Source organism: Dendrobates tinctorius, unplaced genomic scaffold, assembly GCF_039654945.1.
Source record: "Dendrobates tinctorius isolate UK_male_01 unplaced genomic scaffold, ASM3965494v1 ptg000060l, whole genome shotgun sequence".
In the NCBI taxonomy this organism is placed as follows: Eukaryota; Metazoa; Chordata; class Amphibia; order Anura; family Dendrobatidae; genus Dendrobates; species Dendrobates tinctorius.
The window spans coordinates 6,561,741-6,579,414 of NW_027361728.1; the positions used below are offsets into that span (position 1 = coordinate 6,561,741).

Below are 17,674 nucleotides of genomic sequence, written 5' to 3' on the forward strand. Positions count from 1 at the left end.
CCATCTCCCGGCAATAATGTAGGCTCAGCTTCTGACACATGAGACATAAGAGACCTGACATATGACATAATAGTACATCATATATATTGGGAAGGGGTTAAAGTTGGCCATACACATAGAGGAGTTAGGAGCTGGACAATCATACAGCTGTTTGCCTAAGCATGCATAATTATTAGGGCAGATGCACACAACCATTTGTATCATAGTTTTCACTGATAGCCCTTGCACCCATGATATTCTATGGGGCAGTGCACATGTCCAATCTTTTCCTTTGACAGAGTGATCAGAGGAGAAAATTGGTGACATGTCCAATTTTGATCCAAGCGTTGGATCAAAATTATTAATGCAAGTCTTTGGGTCCGTGGAAAACATCGGACCACACTCAGATGACTTCCGATCTGATATTCACAAACTGAAAAGGTGGAAAAACTTTTTTTTCTCTCCATCTCCAAGAAAAAATTACCTCACTCTGATCAAACTCTAATCAGAGTCTGATCAGCATAATAGGACCATTTTTCTGAGATTGAGAGAAAAATGGTCTTGTGCCCCTGACCTTGTAGGGGAGAAAAGGATGGCTTATCTCTTAGCAGCACAAAGGATCAGAATGATTAAACCCCAACAATGTCTGATATTCATTCAGGACTGGCCCTACTAGTATGCGCCATTTGCCACAAAACAGAACTATTACAATTAATAGGGCTGCAGGATCTTTAGTGACATTGTAGTCACATCATAATGGTTCAGCACTGGCCCAAGTGGAAAAAATGTCAATCTGTTTCTGGAGATTAGAAAAAAATTGACACAATTGCAGAACCAAGACACCAGTACATCCCAAATTTGTTTTTGTTTTTTTTGCTGCAGCAAACACATGCCTGTCTACCCATTTGACCACTGTAGCCAATCACTGGCCTGTGTGTGCATAGTATATGTAGCAGGTGTGGTGTATGCTGTGTGTATAGTGTATGTGTCTATAGTGTATGCCATGTATGTTGTCTTAGTATTGTTTTCGTAGACTATGATGATAAATCACACATTCATAAGAGACTGCACTTCCATGTCAAAAACTCACTGATACGATATAAACATTTAAAATAGCACATGAAATGATGCTTCAACCATGACCCGGACTTCAGGTAAAGTCATAGACCTCCCACACAGTATGCTACATTTTAAACAAATAATAAAGAATGAACTGGATTCCTACAAATAACCATTTTTATACAAAATTAACCCCTGTATCAAGGTATATAATGCATGTAATGGTCCTAAAACCCTGAACATAAACTTTTGTATCTGCAAAAATGCATTTTATTATAATAAGGAAAGCTATTTGGAAAGACCCATAAAAGTATAGAATCCCCATGTCTATCACTGTTAAAATAATGTCTTATCTAAAACCAATCTTTTTTAAATTGATAAAATACAAAATAATAAAGTGTGTAATTAAAAACACTGCTCTGTAGGGATGAGCAAATTAGACCAGTAAAGTTCTGGCTTCATACCGGAAACCTAGTGTCCGGTACCGAACTCTGACTACGGATTTTGTACCAGAAGTTTTTCTGTTCGGATTTGGTGCCGAATTAAGTATGTTGAAAGGATCTAGTACAGCCAATCAACAAGCTTTTAGGCTGTGTGCACTTCCAGAGGGAATACTCCGTGTGAGTACTGTGCCAAAAAGTCTCTGAGTACTATGCACCCATGTATGTATGAGTACTGTACCAAAAAGACTCTGTGTGTACTCTGCACCCATGTCTGTGGGAGTAATGTGCCAAAAAGCCCATGTGCACTCGGCACCAGTGTCTTTGGGAATACTGTGCTAAAAAGCCTCTGTACTCTGCACCCGTGTCTGTGGGAGTATTGTGCCTAAAAGCCTCTGTGGGGGTACTTTTAAATGCCTCGGTGGGGGTGCTCTGCAAAAAAGGTTCTGTTTGTGCACTATGCACCCATCTCTGTGGGAGTACTTTGAAAAAAATGCCTCCTACAACTCTTGTGGGATCCACACCGGGTTCATTTTAATGAATGTGGGCTTGCCCACTGTATCTGTTGACAGTCAGATGCTCCTGTCCTCAGATCACAACCCCCGCTTTGTTAAACACATGTTCTGAAAGTACACTTTCCGCAGGGCAAGCCAGCTTCTTCAAGGCGTAAAGGGCAATCTCAGGTCATGTGTCCAATTTGGAGACACAGAAGTTAAATGGGACGGACTCATCATTCAGTACATGGAGACATGTGAGCACATACTCTTTCATTAGATTGTTGAATCTGTCTGTGGTTGGCTTCTCTTTCTGCCGAGCTACAGGAGTCACATCTTTTCTCTCAGTGTTTGGGTTGTTTTCTGGCTGCAGTCTGTCTATGTGTACAGCAAATGAATGGGGTATAAAAGTTCTCTTTTAATAATTAATAAAAAAAGAATGCTGCTTAAAAAAATTGAAAATGGGCTAACACACAAGGCCCATTTCCCATAAAATAATCAGATATACCATAATAAGTGTTCAGACTATAGAGGTAAATATGGGCAACTTCTAAGCTGTCTATTTTGTAGAAGACACTATTATGCTTATGGTCAGGTACTTATATGGTGGGCAAACATCTGAATATAATCAGTATAATTTAGGCTACTCCAATCACCAAGGTTGGACATACCTATATGTATGTGTTCCAATTATTGTACAATAGGATGCCCAATTACCTCACGGCTGGTATTTAGTGTATGGAGCACAGTGTGTTCCATAGACAGGATATGATATCACAAGGTAACCACAGTGAAGGAAGTTAGCGCAATGCATTCCACAGACCGAATGTCATCTGACAGACCGGGAAAAGGAATGAACTGCATTCCAATCGGATGGTGTGGTGGCATGCATTCCAATGAAGCTAATATATGGATTCTAACTGATCTTGTGGCTTCCCCTTGGGGACTGGATTAGACTAAATGATACTGATACTGAAGTATTTTTTCAAGCTGACATTGACGTGGGATAGTAGCGCTGATGATGGCGTCATCAGCGCTGGCCATGGTGGAGTACTTGAAGCAGCGTCACACGGCACAGTTGTCTTGCAACAGGAGGATCACTCTTTGGTGGTGAAGTGATCTTGCTCCGCAGAGTGACTCACCTGTGCATGCTGCAGTTGAAATTCCAGTATCATTTGCTGCTGTTCGCACAGTCTCTCCAGCATTTTCAAGGTGGATTTTCACCTTGTGGGTATGTCAAATATGAGGCAGCTGATGGAAAGGCAGAAGTGACATTGCAGCGCAGGCAGGTAAGTAGTGGCAGCAGGGTTAGAACATTGAAATAGCCTGCACTTTCTGCAGCAGCTGTGACATCTCAGAGTAATTTTTCAGTAAGCTCTACTCCATCAAATTCAGGCAAAGTATATGCATCAAACATGCTAGTCCCAGAGCTACTACAAGATTTTGACTGTTATCACACTCCATCAGGCCAGGCTTAAGATTCAGCGGCACCAACCACTCATCGATGGGTTTCACAACAGCCTGCTGTTGTTTTCCCCAGGCCGTGGATGAAATTGGTCCTACTGTTGAGAGCCGGTGGAGGAAGCGGAGTAGTAGGTGGAGTCAACATGGACAAAGAAATATAAAAAAAATCCACCAGTTCTCAGAGGTGGTAGGACATGCATCAAAATGCTTTCTACCTTAGGCCCAGCCGCATGCAACATTTACCAAGTGGGCAGTTAGAGAGATATAACTTCCCTGACCATGCTTATTAGTCCACATTTCGGTGATTATGTTGACCTTTACACTGATGGCATTGTGCAACACATCATTTTGGAACAATGTACTGTGGTTCCATTTGATTTGAACGTATAGTTAGGCCTTGTGAGGCTACGTGTACAAAATCCAGTGTTTGGGGGATGTACAGCTGAATGCTTCAATGGGATGATGTGGAGATGCTCGTGACACTGCTGGTGGTGATGATGTCAAGGTGACCCTGTTGCTTCAGAGAAGGAGGAAAATGTTGAGGCAGCAGTAGAAGAGGGAACAGGAGGAGGCTCAGATCTTTCCTGGTTTTTCAGGTGTGTACTCCACTACAGTTCATGCTTTGCATTCAGATGCCTAGTCATAAAGGTGGTGCTCAGATTAAGAACATTTATGCCTCGCTTCAGTCTCTGATGGCACAGCATGCAAACCACCTGTGTCTTATAAGGAGCTCCTTTGAGTGTTCAGTTTGTCAGCGCGGTGGGAAGTAACAGCCAACGTACTGGATGGGGAATGCCAGTGGTGCTTTTGCTCCCTGCTCCTGTCTTGCTGTGCAGCTGGGGAACACAACCTTTTCTTTCGAACTGCCCATGTCACTCAGATGAGCTTGACGCCAAGTGGTGTCTAGGACTTCATCATCCCCATCACATCATTGCACCTCTTCCCTCTTCAGTCTGTCCTTAACTCTGCGGCCCAACTAATCCACTTCTGTCCTTGATACACTTATGCAAAGTCCTTCATTGGCTCCTAATTGCACAATGTATCAACTTCAGGCTTCTAATAGTGAGCTACAATGCTGTCCATAATCTGTCTCCTTCATATATCTTTGAACTAATCTCCCAATATCTCCCACCACGTAATCTCGAGTCCTCCCAAAACCTCTTTCTCTCTTCCACAATCATTATGTTCCTCATTCAATTGCCTGCAAGATTTCTCCTGAGTATCCCCCATCCATTTGAATTCTGTGGCAATCACTTCTGACTATCCTCTAAATTCAGAACTTTCGAGCGAAATTTCAAAACTGATGACTACAGAACAGCTTATAGCCTACACTGACCCTGCTGACACCTCACCACTACCAGAGCCGCCATCTGACCAACACTAGAGCTGCTGCAACCCCCAAACCTAATGTCTCCTTCCCCATTATCCTGTAGAATATAAGGCCCCCAGGGTAGGGTCCTCTCCCCTCTGTACCTGTTTGTAACTATCATAGAAAAGGTGATCTCAGAAGTGGGATTCGAACTGCACAGTGCCTTAGACCGCTCGGCTATCCTGACTATTAGTATGCTCATTGTAATTTCTGTTTGTTTTTTGTATATAACTCCTCCTCATTTTAAGAAACACCTCTTTCATGCAAAGGAGGTAAATAGTTTTACACCATTCATGTATCTCTGTCTCTGTCTTCCTCAATTTAAACCATTGTCTATACAGAAGCCTGCACTGTCTCCATTGAAAGATCACACTTGCACAAATAGTCTGACACAAAAACACCCTTTTCCTGTTTGCGTCTTTCAGTTCATTCTGCGCATGCGCCATTTTCTCCACAGCTTCACCTGAATGTGTAGCAGAATGTCCTTTATTCTACGATCTGGAAAGTACTCGGGCTATCAAAAAATGTGCAAGGTCTTAACGGAGGCAAGACTGACTGTTGTAAAGGCAGCCCTGTCAATCAAGGAAAATGGGCAGAAATCAATGAATTTGTGAACATGAACCAGTAGATTTTAATAGATTTTAATGATGACACACAAAATAAGCTCAGCTTCATAAGCCAGAGGTACTCAATGACTTCACAAAATTACATTGATAACTTCAGTGACATTACAAAAGTTGCGCTTGGTCCTAAAGTGGTGCGCTGTGATTTCTCCTACAAGTTGACAGCTGTTCTGTACATATGTCAGAGTGAAAAAGGTTTGCAGATAAAGCAGCCATGGGCAGATGAAGACAGCAGAGGGCTCAGAGGCAAGGACATTACATTATGTATGCCCCTTACTCTCTTACAGCTTATGACATAGTGCTGGTTTAAATTTTTCTAAATCTTCAGTAATGTAGGATATAAGATTAATTGGTTGAGTCCCTTCAGAAAAAATCTAAAAGCCTGTACAAACCTACTCTCAATGAGGCAGTTAATCCCTCTACCTAATGGGTTCCTGGGCAGCTGTAGAGCTCTCACATATGATATGTTTGCTCCTTACATAATCACATTATGTTGTCTGATTTTTCCAACAATTGGCAAAGACACATAACACTATATCATACAATAATCAGGCCATTGTTCATTTTTTGTGTGTTTTTTTAGTACCACCTTATGATATCAGCTCCCTTTCCTTCCAACCTTCTCATTTGTGCTTAGCTTTTTTCCTTAGTAGTTAAATAATATAAAATGTTGTTTATTTAATGTGGTAAGAAAAATGTGTAAACTTGGCGGCTGGTAAGAGGAACCGTCATCTGTCTTGTCATGTGTTTTAGTAATTCATCTCATTTTCCACAAGTCTGAAGGCTCATTTCTTAGATCTCTGTAATGCGGAGCTCCTTTGTTAGTCCTACTAAACATTTATAAATTGACAGCTAGGTGTTACCAATTGCCAGTGTGTTCTTTCATCACAGACACTGTCCAATCAGAGTTAACAATTTCAAACTTTGTGGAGACACGCCCTTTTGACAAGGGGAATGGTAACTCCTAGTTGTCAATGAATCCATTCATATCTAAAAGAAAATATAAGAAGAATCACACAAACAAGTGTTCGAAAAAAAGGATGCTTCAAACTAGTATTTAGTAAAACAGCCATATCAGGAGAGCCAACAAGTCTTTTTTAACCCTGGTCGATGCTCAGTTCCATTGTAAAGACTTTGCTCCGTTTCGGCAACAAACATTGGGTTATCATATACACATTTCTGTACATCATTTCCAAGTTCTGATTGGTTAGAGTAGTAAGTTTGGCTTATTGGGGGCCACATTGGGTCATCACACAGAGCTCTTTCCAACACTCTATACTGACTCCTTGATCGGTAGTTACAACATGATTTTATCATTAGCCACAGTCTTCGGTTTTCAATAAATCCTTCCTGTAAGATAGTGGAATATATTATTGTTACTGCTTGCCTTGCATCCATAGACTGTCTCTATATGTGCTCAGATATGTAAAATTACATTTATCCTTATGTAATACACACACTGTTGTGGTAAGGTGCCATAACAGTAAGAAGTGGCAAGAGCGAAAAAGGTGAAAATAAAATGGTATCTTTATTGAGTACAAAATTAAAAGAAGAAAAATATGTTAAAAAGACAGGGGGAAGGGAAATCCTCCAAAAAATAGGGAGGAAAGCAGCAAGTCAAAAGCACAAGCACCTGCACTGTGAACCAGTGGTGTTAAGAAACATAGCATGCAAAACAGATCACGAAAGTTTGAAAAATCAATTTAACCTATACAAATATAAGGGCTAGCAAAATAAAACCCAATGGGCACCAAAGTGGTAGCTTGATAGCTTAAAGAAAATGTATTTTGCCAGTGCAAAGTTTGAAAGGCCACATGAAGAGGTTGGAAGCCCTATAGATAGGATATATTGCTAAGTGACATATTTATTTGTCCTATTGCAATACTTTTCACAAGCCTGTATCCAGCAAACCAACAGAAAGGAGAAAACCCCATATGTAGGCATTGTAAGGGAGTTTTTTTTTACCTGGTATGGGTGTGATGTTGCTGAGGTATAGTGCGGCTAAATGACGAGCTGTGTCCGACCCTGTGGCCGACGAGCACCGTTACCCAAATGAGCTCCTTACCACAACAGTGTGTATATTAGCTAGTATTTCGAAGTGTATTAGGCCTGACAATATTTAGGACTATGGGAATAATTTATCCCTGTATGTGTATGACAAGGCTGCCACTATCTGAATACGGATTTATCCAATTCCTATTCTACTTAAAAAGGAAGAATACATCCAACTTCAGTTTGCTCCCCCTAGTGGTAACCATATGGTGCACATATTTAACAGCTGTGTGCGCTGTATAAAGGGAACAATCATTGTATCATAGACAGTTGAGACCCATGTCACAAAATAGTACTAAATTTAGGTTAAACATTTTAAAAAAATATAATGAAAAGTAAACTTTTCCCATTCCCTGCTATCAATTTAAGGTACAAGTTTCAGGTTTTTTTTTATGGTTTCCATGAACATTGGTCATTTTAAAGGAATTTCAATAAATATTTATTTTATTTACTGGAGGACATGCTGTTTTCCCTCTCCCTCTCCCATGTGTTGCTTCACCGGCTGGATCTACAGTAGCACCCACCTGTCACAAGGTTCCCAGCAATCCGCACAACCATAAAACATGGTGAGCTCCCTCTTCCTGCTACAATTTTCTTTAGCTTAAATGCATATATTTTGACAAAAAATATTTTTGCAAAAGGATTTTTGTCTTCTACGACCTCTAAATATCACAACAGCATACATAGTAAACTGCGGGATGCACTCTCTCTATCAGAGTTCTGAAAAAGTGTTTGTAACCTCACATTCCTCCTCCAAAGCTCTCTTGGAAGATAATACAGTATATGCCCACATGAAAGTTCCAATTTGATGTGGTTATGCATCATTTTAAAATATAGTTCCAGAGACAAAAGATAAAGATTACAAATCCTTGCATCAGACTGAGCTCATTTTTGGATTTAATTATAAGCCCATTCTGCAATGTGCTATGCACTGTGGTACGTAGAGGATGCAGAAGCCTAATGGTCCAAAACTTTTAACTCCTAAACCCCCAAGGGTGGTTTGCACATTAATGACTGGGCCAATTTTTACAATTTTGACCACTGTCCCTTTATGAGGTAATAACTCTGGAACGCTTCCATGGATCCCGGTGATTCTGACATTATTTTCTCGAGACATATCATACTTCACGTTATTGGTAAAATTTCTTTGATATAACTTGCGTTTATTTGTGAAAGAAATAATTCCAAATTTGAATTTTCATGCCCTTAAACTACAAAATACTTAATAAGTAACATTTCCCACATGTTTACTTTACATCAGCAGAATTTTGGAACCAAAATTGTTTTTTTCTTAGGAAGTTATAAGGGTTAAAAGTTGACCAGCAATTTCTCTTTTTTACAGCAAAATTTTATTTTTAGGGACCACATCACATTTGAAGTCACTTTGAGGGGTCTGTATGATAGAAAATACCCAAAAGTGACACCATTCTAAAAAGTGCACCGCTCAAGGTACTCAAAACCACATTCAAGAAGTATATTAACCCTTCAGATGCTTCACAGGAATTTTTGGAATGTTTAAAAAAAAATGAACATTTAACTTGTTTTCACAAAAAAATTACTTCAGGTCCAATTTTTTTTATTTTACCAAGGGTAAAAGGAGAAATTGGACCACAAAAGTTATTGTGCAATTTGTCCTGAGTACGCTGATACCTGATATTGGGGGGAACCACTGTTTCGGCGTATGTCAGAGCTCAGAAGGGAACGAGTGCTGTTTGACTTTTTTAACGCAAAATTGGTTGGAATTGAGATCAGACGCCATGTCGCGGTTGGAGAGTTGGAGAGCCCTGATGTGCCTAAACAGTGGAAACTCCCAACAAAAGACCCCATTTTGGAAACTAGACCCCCAAGGAACTTATCTAGATGTGTGGTGAGAACTTTGAACCCCCATGGGCTTCACAGAAATTTATAAACGTACAGTCGTAAAATTAAAAAATCATATTTTTTCCACAAAAATGATCTTTTCACCCCCAATTTTTATTTTCCCAAGGGAAACAGGACCACAAAAGTTATTGTACAATTTGTCCTGAGTGCGCTGATCCCTCATATATGGGGGTAAACCACTGTTTGAGCGCATGGCAGAGCTCGAAAGTTAATGAGCGCCATTTGACTTTTTCAACACAGAATTGGATGGATGCCACGTCACATTTGGAGAGCCCCTCATGTGCCTAAACAGTGGAAACCCCCTCAAATGACACCATTTTGGAAGCTAGACCCCCCAAGGAAATTATCTAGATGTGTGGTGAGAACTTTGAACCCCCAAAGGCTTCACAGAAGTTTATAACGTACAGCCATAAAATTAAAAAATCATTTTTTTTCCACAAAAATGATCTTTTCACCCCGAATTTTTATTTTCCCAAGGGAAGTAGGACCCCAAAAGTTATTGTGCAATATGTCCTGAGTACGCTGATACCTCATATATGGGGGTAAACCACTGTTTGGGCGCATGGCAGAGCTCAGAATGAAGGAGTGCCCTTTGACTTTTTCAACGCAAAATTGGCTGGAATTGAGATCAGACGCCATGTCACATTTGGAGAAACCCTGATGTCCCTGAACAATGGAAACCCCCCAATTCTAACTCCAAAACTAACCTCAACACACCTCTAACCCTAATCCCAACCCTAAACCTAGCCCTATCTCTAATCCTTGCCCTAACCTAAACCCTAACCCTAGCCCTAACCCTAACCCAACCCTAACCCTTACCATAATGGGAAAATGGAAATAAATACTTTTTTTATTTAATTATTTTTCCCTACTAAGGGGGTGATAAAGGGGGGTTTGATTTACTATTTATAGCGGATTTTGATGTTTGGCAGCTGTCACACACTAAAAGACGCTTTTAATTGCAAAAAATAGTTTTTGCATCACCACATTTTGAGAGCTATAAGTTTTCCATATTTTGACCCACAGAGTCATGTGAGGTCTTATTTTTTGAAGGACGAGTTGATGTTTTTATTGGTACCATTTTTGGGCACATGACATTTTCTGAACGCTTTTTATTTTTATTTTGCAGGGATGCAGAATGAACAAAAACAAGCAATTCAGGAATTTCTTTTTGGGGGGAGGGGCATTTACACTGTTCCGCGTGTAGTAAAATTCATAAAGCAGTTTTATTCTTCGGCTCAGTACAATGAAAGCAATACCTCATTTATATTTTTTTATGTTATGCCACTTTTATACAATAAAAACAATTTTATATAAAAAATAATTTTTTTTGCATTGCTTTATTCTGCAAGCTATAACTCTTTTATTCTTTTGGTGCTCATGCTGTATGGTGGCTCGCTTTTTGTGGGACAAGATGACATTTTCAGCAGTACCATTTTTTTATATCCGTCTTTTTGATTGCGTGTTATTGCATTTATTGTTCAGCGGTATGATGATAAAGCATTGTTTGTTTTGTTTTTGGAAGGGGTTCACTAAAGGGGTTAACTAGTGGAAAATATTAATAGGGTGGGTTACGGATTGCGGCAATACTAAATATATGTGCTTTTATTGTTTGCTTTTTTATTTACAAAAAGAAATCAATTTATTGTGGAATATTTTCTTCATTGAGGAATTTAAAAAAAAAAAATATTTTTACACATTTTTTTTTACTTTATTACATTGTCCCAGGGTGGGACATCACTATATAGTGTCATATCGCTGATCTGACACTTTGCACTGCACTGTGTCAGATCAACGATCTGACAGGCAGCGCAGGAGGCTTCTCAGGGCCTGGTTTCAGCAGGCACTGAGAAGCTACCTCCCTGCAGGACCCGGACGGACCCCGTGGTCATCTTGGATCCGGGGAACTGCAAGGAGGAGGTACTCAGAACATGATCACATCGTGTTGTTCTGAGGGTCTCAGGGAAGCACGCAGGGAGCCCCCTCCCTGTGCAATGCTTCTCTATGCCCCCAGAACACTGTGATCATGTTTGATCGCAGTGTGCCAGGGGTTAATGTGACGGGAGCGGTGACCGCTCCTGGCAGATAGTGCCGGGTGTCAGCTGTGATAATCAACTGACACCCGGCCGCGATCAGCTGCGCTCCTCTCGTGAGTGCAGCTGATCGCTATGATGTACTATCCCGTCCATCTGCATATGTCAAATGTCGGGAAGGGGTTAATGAACCTCATTTGCAAATATTATGCTCAGCCAAAAATACATATATTTAAGTAAAATAAGTGCCCCAAAGGAATCTATACCATTAGAGCACAGGAATCTGTATTTATTATAGCAATAAAATAAATCAATCACACATGTGAACATGTATCCTTTAAGAACTATTATTTATTTTTTATTTTTATCCTGGATGCAGATACAGCTGAATACAATAATGGAGGAAGGACTGCAGAGACCAGAGCAACAGGGAAATGGGGAGAAGTGATTATTTATTTTTTAAATCAATGAGCGCTTTGTGGAGCCATCACACTATGTGAAATGTTATTTATGGGGTCATCATACTATGTTAACGACTATTTATGAGGCCATCATACTATGAGGAGGGCTATTCATGGTGCATCATACTATGTGAGGGACTATTATTGGGGCCATCATATATCATACTATGTGGAGGACTACTTATGGGGGCATCATACTATGTGGATGTCTATTTATGGGGCCATCACACTATGGGGAGGGCTATTCATGGGGCCATCATAATATGTGAAGGAATATTAATGGGGACATCATATATCATACTATGTGGAGGACTACTTATAAGGGCATCATACTATGTTGATGTCTATTTATGGGGCCATCATACTATGTGTAGGGCTACTTGAGGGCATCATACTATATGTAGGACTATTTGTGGGACCATCAGACTATGTGGAGAGTAATTGGGCTATTTATAGGACCATCATAATATGTTGAGGACTCTTTGTGGGGCCCATTATACTATGTGAATGACTATGGGGGGCAGTATACTGTGTGGGGATTGTTTGTGTGTGGGAACACTAAGGTGGCTTCAATATTGGGGTACAATTAAGACTTTTGCTATAGGGCCCCATGATTTCCATGAACGTCCCTGACAAAATATGTCAATTAAAGACCAACAGCAATAATAGCAATAAAAATAACAAAGATAATTGCACAGTTGTATTGTGCTAAAATAGATAAAATAAGAAGTATTACCTCAACTAGATAGGAAACTACAAAAAGAGCAGCCACCATTATTATGGTATTCCACCTCCAGTAATATGGCGTGCAGACAAGCTGTGTAGGAAAATAAAAAGAGACTAATGTTATGTTTTATTTTTCCAGCAACTAATACAATTGTCACTTATGTCATTTACTGGCCTAATTAGGCTCCAACAATAGGATTATAGAGCAGTAAAAAACAAAATAATACTTTGTTAGTAGAAGTCGGATAGACAACACAAAGCAGAATAGCCTCTGTACAGTAGCATAAGTTGATCTGAACCTAATGACATGTACAGTATATATGTGTACATACAGTATATATACTGTATATATGCACATGTATATCATGCATAAACATATGTATATATGTATATACAGTGGCGGATTAAGTGGACTATGGGCCCGGGGCTGTTCATAAAACCTGGGCCCCTGTACCCCCCTTCCCACCTGAGCGCTGCGGTCCCCGTGCGGGAATTGACAGCCGTACGGACCGCAGCACTTGGTTTGCTGCGGGTCCATACGGAAAACCCGCCACCATTCCACCACGTGTGGACATGGCCTAAAAAGACGTTGCACATAACCTGTAGGCCTACGGCCAATGCGCACAAAATCGCCCAACGTGATCCTGGCCATAGGGGATCCACTTTAATGTCCCCACTTTAATTTGAAGTCCCCTTACTTCATCCATTGCAGTCCCCTATCACCCACTCACTTCATCTGCAGTGCCGCTTCATCATTTGCAGCCCCTTATCCCCCCTTCCATTTCATCATGTGCAGTCCCCTTCCCCCCCAACTTCATGTGCAGCCCCACTCCCCCATCATCATGTGCAGTTAATTTTAACCCCACATCATGTGCAGTCCCCCTTACCCCCACTTCATGTGCAGTGCCCCTTACCCCCAATTCATCATGTGCAGTCTCCCTTACCCCCAATTCATCATGTTCAGTCCCTCTTACCCCCAATTCATCATGTTCAGTCCCACTTACCCCTTAATTCATCATGTGCAGTTCCCCTTACCCCCAATTCATCATGTGCAGTCCCACTTACCCCTTAATTCATCACGTGCAGTCCCACTTACCCCTTAATTCATCATGTGCAGTCCCACTTACCCCTTAATTCATCATGTGCAGTCCCACTTACCCCTTAATTCATCATGTGCAGTCCCACTTACCCCTTAATTCATCATGTGCAGTCCCCCTTATCCCCCACTTCATCATGTGCAGCCCCACTTATCCCCCACTTCATCATGTGCAGCCCCACTTATCCCCCACTTCATCATGTGCAGCCCCACTCACCCCCCTTCATCATGTGAAGCCCCCACTCATCCCCCCTTCATCCTGTGAAGCCCCCATTCACCCATTCATCCTGTACAACCCCAGTCACCCCCCTTCATCATATACAGCCCCCAGTCACCCCCCCGTCATCATATACAGCCCCCAGTCACCCCCCGTCATCATATACAGCCCCCAGTCACCCCCCTTCATCATATACAGGCCCCAGTCACCCCCCGTCATCATATACAGCCCCCAGTCACCCCCCCGTCATCATATACAGCCCCCAGTCACCCCCCCGTCATCATATACAGCCCCCAGTCACCCCCCCGTCATCATATACAGGCCCCAGTCACCCCCCCTTCATCATATACAGCCCCCAGTCACCCCCCCGTCATCATATACAGCCCCCAGTCACCCCCCTTCATCATATACAGCCCCCAGTCACCCCCCTTCATCATATACAGCCCCCAGTCACCCCCCCCTTCATCATATACAGCCCCCACTCACCCCCTTCATCATATACAGCCCCCACTCACCCCCTTCATCATATACAGCCCCCAGTCACCCCCCCTTCTTCATATACAGCCCCCAGTCACCCCCCTTCATCATATACAGCCCCCAGTCACCCCCCTTCATCATATACAGCCCCCAGTCACCCCCCTTCATCATATACAGCCCCCAGTCACCCCCCTTCATCATATACAGCCCCCAGTCACCCCCCCTTCATCATATACAGCCCCCACTCACCCCCCTTCATCATATACAGCCCCCAGTCACCCCCCGTCATCATATACAGGCCCCAGTCACCCCCCTTCATTGTGTACAGCCCCCACTCACCCCCTCCCCCATTTAATTCATTTTATAAATAAAAAAAAATAAAAAAGTTCCCCATACTTACCTCACAGCCGGCTCGCTCCCCAGCAGCGCCTCTGCTTTCAGCATCCTCCGGGACATGTCGGCGCGTGCACGATGACGTCATCGCGCACGCTCGACATCTGACCCGGAAGTACAGCCAGAGGGAGCCGGAGCTGAGCAGCCGTCAAGGTGACGGCCGTGCACAGCTCCCGGCCCCTCATAGAATGTGACGCGGGCGGCTGTCTGCTGCTGGCGGCGTCACAGCACAGGGCACGGCCGGCCCTGTACAGGTGCTGGGGGAGCGGTCCGGGTGGCATTTGCCTCTCTGCCACCCGGCCCAGCCCGCCCCTGCCCCAGCCCGCCCCTGCCCCTGGGCCCTCAAAAAACCTTGGGCCCGGGGCGACCGCCCCATCCGCCCCTATTAAGATCCGCCATTGTGTATATATTTGAAAAAAATAGCTGCAGATCTAAAGAACATAATTCATTTTTCAAATAATAGATACCATGGAGAGGCTAAGCCACTCTATTTACCAGATCCCAGGGCTGACAAATGTGCAGGGACAAAATCATAAGGCAAGAGAATAATCAGTAAACAAGGCAAGGTCAGAATCAGGAATATCCATTGAAAATACAAGTAAAGCACACAGGCGTCCTCCAAATTAAAACTGTCAATGGAAAGCAAAATTTCAGGAGCTCCAATCAGCCTAGGCAACATAGCAGAGAGCAAACACTGACAGAAGTTCTCTTGAATTTTTTTCAAACTGCCAGCCTGAGTGGAACTATAAATCCCAGAAGACACAGAGCTAAAGTTGTTGCCCATGTTGCACACAGTGTGAGCACAGCACCGCCCGGGGACAGAAGAAGAGACAGGTGGTTCAGGAACCAATACCGCTGTCACACCAGTGTTTGAAATCCCCAACATTTATTAGGTAGAGGACAGCCAAGAAAAAATCTCTAATATTCATTACTGTAAGTTAGTGGAATAAGCAAAAAACACAAATAGGCTCATTACACTCTATATAATATACACAAATGTAAAAGTGGTTCTCACCTCCATATTTTGATACACAGATTCAATATTCGCAAAATAGATAAAGAAATAGGCAATCAGTTGTGCAATCATTATTATGGTAAGCACATCTACAAATGAAAAATGGAAACATAAAACATTGAAATGTTAGAATGGAGATTAGTACTTTAGATTTCAGTCTAGAACAACTGTGACATCATTGACCTGTACAATAATAAAATAAAATGTACCTCCTGCACAGAATATTGTAACAAAAAAAATCAATAGATATAAAAAGGATTACAAGGAAAACATTACTCAATATGTAAAAATAACAAACAAAATCTAATACCTAAAATACACTACTATGCAGTGCCTAAGTAAATACCATTAAGGATTAACTAGATAACTCCTAATAACTGCAGTCATAAAGTAATCTGTTAAATCTAAATAATGCTACTACTATATGATTAATTTTGAAGGTAATACATCTCGGATGCCAGGTGAGCATAAATTTCTCTTTCAGTTGAGGAGGTTGATGGGCTCTTATACACATGCATGTGTTTCTCCAAAAAATAAGACCTATCTCGAAAATAAGCCCTAGTGTGATTTTATAGGATGTTTGGAGTATGTTTGAAATATAAGACCTGTTCAGAAACATAAGCCCTAGTTACAGTCATGGCAGGCATAAGAGGGCTACAAACATGAAAATTGCTCAAGGTCCTCACTTTCTTAGGAGGGCCCAGCATTTCTATTCCGAGGTCAAAACTACTTAAGGATCTTTGATGATATCATGGTCATGTGACCATGATGTCACCAAAGGTCTTTTTACTCTAAGAGTCTAGAGGAACTGAACAGGAGATAGGCCGGTATGTAAGTGCAGTGTGTGTATAAACATTTGTATGTGCAGTGTTTGTGTGTATATACATGTGTATGTGCAGTGTGGGTATATACATGTGTATGTACAGTCTGTGTGATGAGTGACATGATTATACTGTATTTGAATAAATATACATATTTTTGTTCAAGAATAAATGTGGATGTTGGACGTGGAAAAAAAAAAAAGACATTCCCTGAAAATAAACCTTAACCCATCTTTCAGAGCAAAAATAGTATAAGACCCTGTCTTAATTATAGGGAAACACATTATTAAAATGGATTGTTCAGTGCACAAATATTACAAAATTATTGCTTTAATTGTCACATTTTATACTTACAGTTAGTGTAGATTGGCTTTCTGAAAGGTCTTCCTTTGCAAAATACGAATTCTACAATAATGAGATTCATTCCGCTTATGAACCACATAGTGGTCGTTATAAAATTTGAACTAACCAAGACAGCCTCATCTACAGTACTGTTCAGTGCACTGTGATTCGAAGTAAGACATGCACTGCAAAAGAGAATGGATCCCAAAATAAGTAAAATAATCTATAAATATACCACAGTGCAAAAGTTTTAGGCAAGTATGAAAGAAATGCTGCATAGTAGAAACTCTTAAAAATAATAGTTTTAATACTTTGCTTTCATCAATTAACAAAATGCAAATTGAATTTGTTCTGTCTTCGACATTTAATTCATAATCCCTGATTATATGCTTGTTAATGTTTACAGTGTTTTCTGGCTCCATCTAGTGAGTGATAACTGCAGTGTTATTGTGTTTTACTTTTGCTTTTATTTTCCCTGGTAGCCTTTTGCAAAGGATTATGGTTAGTTTAGCCCCCATTTTCCCTCCAGTAGACCATTTTCCTTCAGCCTGCATTCAGGAAGCCTCAATTCTCTTCTCCCCTTGTGACAGCATTGCTGGTATGTATTTATGTTTCCTGTATCCAATTCCTGTCTCATATTAGCCTGCTTAGTTAGTTTCCCCTGGATAGCTATTAGTGCAGATGATGTATTATATATATTTGAATCCCTGATGAACCCAGTACTGACTGTAT

At 41.3% G+C, this 17,674-nt stretch overlaps 1 protein-coding gene across 3 annotated transcripts in view; it reads right to left on the minus strand.

The window, feature by feature from the left end:
• Window positions 1–5,430: 5,430 nt before the first annotated feature.
• The window catches only part of LOC141092481 (probable cation-transporting ATPase 13A4), a 401,167-nt gene continuing 388,923 nt past the window's right edge, over window positions 5,431–17,674 (minus strand). For all 3 annotated transcript variants that reach the window (XM_073578652.1, XM_073578653.1, XM_073578651.1), the window contains 4 exons: window positions 16,955–17,127; window positions 15,780–15,868; window positions 12,592–12,672; window positions 5,431–6,778 (listed from right to left, as the gene is read on the minus strand). In XM_073578652.1, the coding sequence (XP_073434753.1) occupies window positions 6,503–6,778; window positions 12,592–12,672; window positions 15,780–15,868; window positions 16,955–17,127 (619 nt within the window). In that variant the 3' untranslated portion in view covers window positions 5,431–6,502. The remainder of the gene's footprint in view (window positions 6,779–12,591; window positions 12,673–15,779; window positions 15,869–16,954; window positions 17,128–17,674) is intronic.